The sequence below is a fragment of the Gymnodraco acuticeps genome, unplaced genomic scaffold, assembly GCF_902827175.1.
Source record: "Gymnodraco acuticeps unplaced genomic scaffold, fGymAcu1.1, whole genome shotgun sequence".
Lineage (NCBI taxonomy): Eukaryota > Metazoa > Chordata > Actinopteri > Perciformes > Bathydraconidae > Gymnodraco > Gymnodraco acuticeps.
In genome coordinates, this window is record NW_022992041.1 from 111,681 (window position 1) to 120,618 (window position 8,938).

Sequence of the window (8,938 nt, forward strand, 5' to 3'; positions counted from 1 at the left end):
TAAAAAGGAGAACATTGACAATGAACTTCTCGTTTTATCAGTTTTTAACAGCTTTAAATATTATAAGCCCACCTGTTCAAACCGCAAAGTGCTTTCAGAACTTGGAAAAACGGTCAAAAAATACTTCGGGAGAGGAAAATTGTGTTTGTGTAGCAGTTCTGTCTTGTATTTATTTGTTTGAGGATTTACACCCAAGCTGCTCCAACTTAAACTATGAGGTATTGGTTATTTCCTTTTCTCTTGTAAGTGAAACATGAATTTTAAATCTGATTGGATATGACAGCTGAAGTGGTCCTTTCTGAAGAAATGTCAGAGACTTATTGTGCAAAAAAAAAGACTGCTTATCTAGTTTGTTAAATTTATTAAAGATTGACAGGCATGGCAACAATTGAGGGTGTGAGTCCTCGCTAGGTCGCTCTCCAGAAAGTTTCCAATGTTATTAAGATGATGTTTTTCATCTTTCAACAGCTGAGATCTACCCAAAGGTCTACCACACCTGTTTCTTCATCGTCACATACTTTGCACCCTTATGTCTTATGGTCTTGGCATACATCCAGATATGTCATAAGCTGTGGTGTCCACAGGTTAGCATTACAGAGATGTATTTGATTAATGTCGAAACATCAGTGCATTAGTTCTTCCAAGGCCAAGTTAACACCGCCTAATGTATGCACATATTAAATCAACAGATTCCTGGGAGCACATCAGTGCTTCAGAAGAAGTGGAGATCCATCCAGTGCTCAGCTTCGGCTTCGGTGTCTGGAGAGCCCGTGAGAGTGAGGACCAGCACGGTTTGTGCTGAGATCAAACAGGTGCGAGCCCGACGGAAGACGGCTCGCATGCTGATTGTGGTGCTCTTTGTTTTCGCCCTGTGCTACCTGCCAATCAGCGTGCTGAATGTCATGAAAAGGTAAACATATCTGCTGCTTCAATCATCAAAGCCATTCAAAAATAGACACTGTGATAAACCATGGGCTCCCAATTTGCATTTCTTTTTTAACTGCAGGAGTTCACCTTGTTAGATGGTTTATTAAAGAAAAAAGAGTGATACAGTATATTTACTGGTGAAATGTTGCTTGTTTTCTGCAATTCCAAAAAGTTATTAAGAGTGTAACTAAAAGCATGCAAACCAGATCTTTAACTGATAAATTACTTCTTTACCTGCAGAGTCTTTGGGACTTTCAAAAAAACAAACGACAGAGAGACAGTGTACGCATGGTTCACTTTCTCCCATTGGCTCATATATGCTAACAGTGCAGCAAATCCCATCATCTACAATTTCCTCAGTGGTAAGTTTGTAACCTCCTCATCACTGACATCAGTTGTGTAGGTTTGTTACTTCCCTCTAGTGGACAGTGTGCTAACAACATTACAGCTAATTGGTTTGAATTGTTCTCTGATAAGAAGTCATGTATATGCAAACATTAATCTCAGAAAAATATGCATTTATCACCCAAAAATCTAAAATGTATCGTTCTTTTTTTACGGTGGCTGGCAAGGGCAAATGCTCTACGGCAGCCCAAAACACTTATATTAGGAGAAACGTGCTGCACTTAAAAAACTATGCGAAATACAAATGTGCAAAAACAAATGCGAATGAAGAAACATATTCACCAACTTGACAACACATGTGCAGCGTTTACCAAAAGCGCTGCAAATATCTGGAAAAAGCTTAAAACACAACCAGGGGACACTAAAAAGTGATGCACACAGCTGGGAACGGAGCACATGTATTTTACTTCGTTTTTCAACAATTTCAGCATTTTTATATTTGCAGTGTTTTTTTACTTGCAGCATTCTGTTCCTGCACTGTTTTTTCCTGCGCTGCCCATATAATGTCAAGTTGGTGAAGATGTTTTTTCATTTGCATGTGTTTTGGCACTTTTGTTAATTTATATTTGCATCGTTTCTGAGGCTGCAGCGTGCTTCTCTTAATGGAAATGTTTTGGGCCATTGTTGCGCATTTGCATCTGTCAGCCTCTGTACTTTTTTCCTCAAAATGACATATGCATCTCTAAAATGCCTTTTTTTCATGCAAGGCGTACAAAACGATCAAACTGAATGGTTTCTGTTTGGATTTCATCTTTTTAACTAGGGAAGTTCCGCGGGGAGTTCAAGGCTGCTTTTTCGTGCAAGGGTCAAAATCGAGCACAGAGGACGAGGCCCATAGCGAGCACAGACAGCCGGAAGTCACTGTCAACGCAAGTCAACAACATGGACAATGTGTCACGCATATCAGATCAGATAGTGTAGTCTTGTGGTCCAGGTGAGAAGTTCTCCTGACTCATTCATCCTCAAGGCATACGTTGAATTGCTTGAACCTTGTTAAAAAAACAGACAGACACTTGAATGGGAAAGAATGCTTCACAAATGAATGTTTTGTGTTTGTTTCACAAGGACAATAAGGAGTTTCAGAGAACTGAGCAGTGCTTTCTGAAAGCTTCTCCCTTTGTTTACATAATGACAAACACAGTAAGGACAAGGCTATCATTTGTAATTCACAGAAAGGACACCATTTTAATGTTTAATATTTAAAAGTGCAATATGTATTGGTATTAGGTATTACAATACAGGGCTAGATGGTTATTATGCCCAGTAGGTGGAGTGAACATATTACATTGTCATTACCTCAAAACTCCTCATATTCTGTTTATATTGTTAGTTCATTTTTAAATGTTTGAAGCAACATTATGGCCATATCTTGCTCATTGCACCTTCAAAAACTCATCCCGAATGTTGTTTTTATAATAATTGCACATGGATAGTATTACAGGGTATATATTTATTTCATATTTATGTATTTATTGGTTGCCTCTTTTTTATACAACATCGGCAGAGGAAGTGCTATAGAGAAGTCTTGAATTGAATCTTTGCATAAAAAGCATGGATGTTTTGTCAAACCTCCAAGATGATTCTGCATATGTTCCTCATGAAGTATGCATTAACTTTTCCCGGTGGACCTCATTATTTCACTTTTCACACATTATTTAGTTTTTTTACACCATCAAAAAGTGGACATTTGTGAGTTTCTAAACAAAAGTTTTAAAAGAAAACAGTATTTTCAAAGGTTTCTTTGTGAATGCACTTAAATGCTTCTGTGGTTAACGAACAAAGTTAACAAAGAGATTCAGAGCCAGAGAGAAAAATAAGTATTTTTTATACTTATACAAAAACAACTTTTAAATATACACAACCAAGGACCGTCCTGAAGTGTGATTAAGATATATGTTCAGTGATAGACATCATTAACCATGTGCATTGACTAATGGCTACTAATCAAGCCTTGTCAACAAAAAAGCAACACATGAATTTGTTGCCATTAATGCTGATCTTTCACTGTCTCAAATACCATAGTAAATCTTGGTCTTCTCAATAACTACGACTGACCATCTCCTTTTTTAATCACCTAGAAGCCCAGTACACATAGTCTTACCTGCCCCGGTAATAAGGCAGTACAAATACATTTTATTTTATATCTCAGATATTATTATTTATATGCTGAAGAACCAGCACCTTACCGTGGTAGAGAGGTTTGTGTGCCCTGATGAACCTGTGGGCTGTGTTGTCTGGAACCTTGTGTTCCTGGTAGGGTCTCCCATGGCAAATTGGTCTCAGGCAAGGGGTCAGACTAAGATTGGTTCAAAAGACCTCATGAAAGACGACACAGGAAGTGAGGATACCCGGTCCGGAGGAAGACCGGGGTCCCCTTCTGGAGCCAGGCCCAGAAGGAGGACTCGTCGGTGAGCGTCTGGTGGCCGGGCTTGCCACGGAGCCCGGCCGGGCATAGCCCGAAAAGGCAACGTGGGAAACACCTCCACTTCTCCGTCCCGCGGGCCCACCACCTACGGGAAACAGCGATGGGGTCGGGTGCGCTGCCAGTGAAAGCAGAGGGTCTCGACGGACCAGACCTGGGCGACAGAAGCTGGCTTTGGGGACGTGGAACGTCACCTCTCTGGGGGGGAAGGAGCCGGAGCTTGTGCGGGAGGTGGAGCGTTACCAATTGGATCTGGTTGGGCTCACCTCTACGCACAGCGTCGGCTCTGGAACCTTACTTCTGGAAAGGGGTTGGACTCTATTCTTCTCCGGAGTTGCTCAAGGTGTGAGGTGCCGGGCGGGTGTGGGGATTCCAGAGGTGTGGACTCGAGGCACCAATTTGATGACTTTGGACTCGACTTGACAAAATCACAAAACACTTGCGACTCGACTTGGACTTGAACACCAATGACTCGGTACTTGACATGGACTTGAGCCTTCTGACTTGAGGTGAGTTGATCATTTAATTCAGAGGTCTCCAACACGCCGATCGCGAGATGCAGCTAGAAGAGCAGACTCCCGTCGGGGAGAGCAGAATCTCCAGCCGTGAATCCATGCAGGCAGGGGCGGGGGCTTTATTTAGCTGAGCCACCATGCGGCCAATAATATACGAGGACACACTAGGATCATACCATTATGTGAAAGAACGGTGGGGGGCAGACGCTCCAAAGACAGCAGGTGTAGTGGTACAGGCCAGCTACACAGAGCCACGGGGAGACGGGGAGCCGGATTGAAATACAAGCGCGTCGGAAAAAGTCAAGAAATTAGCGAAAACCGAAAAAAGAAGCAGCATCTGGCTGCATTTCAATGATATTGGAGAAAGCAAAGCTGAGTGCAGGATTTGTAAAATGAAAATAACCTTCAGAGCAGGGTTTTTGGTAACCACTCAGGATTTATTGTCAGAGGTGGAAGAAGTTCAGATCTTGTACTTGAGTAAAGTACCAGTGTAGGAATACTCGGTTACAATCAAAAGTCCGGCATTCAAAATGCTACAAGTAAAAGGGCAAAAGTATTAGCATCAAAATATAGTTAAAGTACCACCTGAGGGATCTAGATGCAGGTGTTCTTTTCCCCATAGCCTCGCTGCACATTATCCCTTGCATAGAGATATATTGTGGGTCCCTCATAACATGTTGTACACAGTGGAAATAAACATTCTGGTCACCTTAACATCAGGGATCTTATACATTAAACTTATGAATCAAACCGTCACGGTAGCCTTACCTTACTGATCCCTCTTAAATTAGAAAAAAACACGTTACTTTACCAGCAGAGAGAAAATGGATTATTAAATGATTAATGTGACTAATAAAGAGCAGTTTGATTATTAAGTATTATTCTGTTGATCGATGTCATTACATTTGTTGAAAAGCACATAATGACTTGTTTATGACTCGTTTTGTCAAAGTTTAGGACTTGGACTTGACTTGAACTTGCCCATCCTGACTTGAGACTTGACTCGGACTTGAGCGCAAAGACTTGAGACTTGACTCGGACTTGAGCGCAAAGACTTGAGACTTGACTCGAACTTGCAAAACAATGACTTGGTCCCACCTCTGGGGGATACTCGCAAGTCCCCGGTTGGGTGCTTCGTAGTTGGAGTTTACCCCAGTGGACGAGAGGGTCGCCTGCCTACGCCTGCGGGTTATGGGGGGGAAAACTCTGACTGTTGTGTGTGCTTATACACCAAACAGCAGTTCAGAGTATACAGCCTTCTTGGAGACCCTGGAAAGAGTCCTGTATGGGGCTCCTGAAGGGGACTCTTTAATCTTGCTGGGAGACTTCAACGCACATGTGGGCAATGATGGAGACACTTGGAGGAGCGTGATTGGGAGGAACGGCCCCCCTGATCTGAACCGGAGTGGTGGTTTGTTACTGGACTTCTGTGCTAGTCATGGATTGGCCATAACAAACACCATGTTCGAACATAAGGATGCTCATAAGTGTATGTGGCACCAGAGCACCCTAGGCAGAAGGTCCATGATCGATTTCGTTATCGTATCATCGGACCTGAGGCCGTATGTTTTGGACACTCGGGTAAAGGGAGGGGCGGAGTTGTCAACTGATCACCGTCTGGTGGTGAGTTGGGTCGAGTGGCGGGGGAAGCCTCTGGACAAACCTGGTAAGCCCAAACGTGTAGTTCGGGTGAACTGGGAACGTCTGGAGGAGGCCCAAGTTCAGGAGGCCTTCAACTCACACCTCCGGCGGAGCTTTTCGGGCATTCCTGTGGAGGTTGGGGACATTGAACCAGAGTGGGCGGTGTTCAAAGCCTCTATTGCCGAAGCCGCGGCGGGGAGCTGTGGTCTCAAGGTCTTAGGTGCCTCAAGGGGCGGTAACCCTCGAACCTCCTGGTGGACACCGGTGGTCAGGGAAGCCGTCCGACTGAAGAAGGAGGCCTTCAGGGATTTGTTATCCCGGGGGACTCCCGAGGCAGTTGTAAGGTACCGACAGGCCCGAAGGGCAGCAGCCTCAGCCAAAAAGGGGTGATCAGAGGGTGTGTGCCAATTACAGAGGCATCACACTACTCAGCCTCCCCGGGAAAGTTTACTCTATAAGGTACTCGAAAGGAGGGTCAGGCCGATTGTGGAACCTCAGATTGAGGGGGAACAATGCGGATTTCGTCCTGGTCGTGGAACGACAGATCAGCTTTTTACTCTCGCAAGGATCCTGGAGGGGGCCTGGGAGTATGCTTATCCGGTCTACATGTGGTTTGTAGACTTGGAGAAGGCGTAGTTCCCAGGGAGTTACTGTGGGAGGTGCTGCAGGAGTATGGGGTGAGGGGGTCTCTACCCAGGGCCATCCAATCTCTGTACTCCCAAAGCGAGAGCTGTGTCCGGATCCTCGGCAGTAAGTCTGACCCATTTCCGGTGAGGGTTGGCCTCCGCCAGGGCTGCGCTTTGTCACCAATCCTGTTTGTAATATACTGTACATGGATAGGATTTCGAGGCGTAGTCATGGGGGAGGGGGTCTGCAGTTCGGTGGACTAAGGATTGCACCACTGCTTTTTGCAGATGATGTGGTTCTAATGGCTTCATCGGTCTGCGACCTTCAGCACTCACTGGATCGGTTCGCAACCGAGTGTGAAGCGGCTGGGATGAGGATCAGCACCTCCATGGTTCTCAGCAGGAAACCGATGGACTGTCCACTCCAAGTAGGGAATGAGTCCTTACCCCAAGTGAAGGAGTTCAAGTATCTCGGGGTCTTGTTCTCGAGTGAAGGAACAATGGAGCGTGAGATGGGCCGGAGAATCGGAGCAGCGGGAGCGGTACTGCAGTCGCTTTACCGCACCGTTGCGACGAAAAGAGAGCTGAGCCAGAAGGAAAAGCCCTCTGTCGAAAGGAGCCAGTTGAGGTGATTCGGGCACCTAGTAAGGATGCCACCTGGGCGCCTCCCACGTGTTCCAGGCACGTCCAGCTGGGAAGAGACCAAGGGGTAGACCTAGGACCAGGTGGAGGGATTATATCTCTTCGCTGGCCTGGGAGCGCCTTGGGATCCCCCAGTCAGAGCTGGTTGATGTGGCCAGGGAAAAGAAAGTTTGGGAATCTCTGCTGGAACTGCTACCCCCGCGACCCGACCACGGATAAGCGGGAGAAGATGGATGGATGGATGGATCTCCACCAAGATGAATCTTGTTCACCCAAGGAATGGGCAACTTTTCAAACTCAAGAATGTCTCTTAATAATTATTGCTTTAGGAAGGACAGTGCAACTTTTACAATTTCTGCTTTCCTCAGGCTCTTTGAAGCATACTGAATAGTTTCACGAAAAGATAAAAGCACACTCTTCCTGTGAAAAATAATCCTGAGCAAAATATTATTCTCTTGAATATTTACAAACAGCACATACTGTAATTGTTAAATGTGATCGCAGCTAGTATGCCAGCATTTGGTTGCAATTTAAAACAATATTTGCAACAGAGGTACCCATGATCAATGTGTTCTGTCTGTGCCCTCAAACACTAAACCTCACACTCTGATGCACGCATGGACCTGAGGTGTTTGTGGGGCAGAAATAACAAATAAAAAACAGTGAGACAAAGAATATTAAACCAGCTTATGCACACTGTTTCATGCACATTTAATAACCTAAACTTTTCTACCAAGACACTTTTTCCTCAGGGCATATCCATGAGAAATAGGGTGGGTGAATAGAATTCTAATGCACCTGTTCAAATGGGTAAAGCTTGTGGTCTTAGAATATAGATCGAAAAACTTGCAGCTATTCAAATACCCCACATTTAGGCAAATAAATGCAAATGTGAAAAACTTAATCGTCTTTGCATTCAGCAAAGCGCCACTGTTACTTCTGCTCATAGAGGCAAAAAGTGAAAAGCAAAATCTATCAAAGCTTATATAGTTTATGTGGAAATCTCTTGGCGAATCTAGCAAATCAAAGATTTCAACCATTCAAAGGCTTTATTGTCAGATGCACAATGGTTACAGCGTAGTTGTTGGCAATGAAAATCTTAAGTCTCTCAAAAAAAGACATCCCCCCCTTAGAGCAGGGGTGTCAAACTCAATTTCATCGCGGGCCACATTCGCATAAAGGTTGCACTCAAAGGGCCGGTTGTAACTATATAAATACATAATATATATATAAAATAATGTATTATATTACATTATTGCCTCTGAATTGGGTTATTATTGGATAGGATAATAACTTAGTAATTAACTACGTCTGAAAGCAGAAGTCCAGGGCAAATAATTGCAAGTCTCTTCAGTGCGCATGTCACAAAACGAGATGCATTGTGGGACATGTAGTTTATGGGCAACCTGCTTCTGTAAAGTGGCATGTAACCGTATAATAAACGTATTATATTCTTTGCAAGCTCTTGCGGGGCCACATAAAATGAAGTCGCGGGCCGGATTTGACCCCCGGGCCTTGAGTTTGAGACCCCTGCCTTAGAGCCTCCTGCGTATTCAGGAAATATCTCAGATGTGTGCCCTCTAGTGGAGGTATTTAAAGAGATTATTGTGGCAAACAGTATCGCAATGCATTTTCTCCCATTGCTCAGTCAATCATTCTCAAGACATTTTACAACATCTTCCACTCCAAATCTATACATTGTAATTGCATTAAAATCTAACTTTTTCACACATTTTGTAAAGTAAATGTGGATTTTGTAA

The 8,938-nt window shown here is 44.1% G+C and overlaps 1 protein-coding gene across 1 annotated transcript in view; it reads left to right on the forward strand.

Moving 5' to 3' along the window:
* Window positions 1–3,507, forward strand: part of hcrtr2 (hypocretin (orexin) receptor 2) — a 32,138-nt gene extending 28,631 nt beyond the window's left edge. Inside the window, exons 4-7 of the mRNA XM_034201939.1 lie at window positions 469–584; window positions 690–910; window positions 1,168–1,289; window positions 2,096–3,507. Of these exons, the coding sequence (XP_034057830.1) occupies window positions 469–584; window positions 690–910; window positions 1,168–1,289; window positions 2,096–2,253 (617 nt within the window). The 3' untranslated portion in view covers window positions 2,254–3,507. The remainder of the gene's footprint in view (window positions 1–468; window positions 585–689; window positions 911–1,167; window positions 1,290–2,095) is intronic.
* Window positions 3,508–8,938: the final 5,431 nt, after the last annotated feature.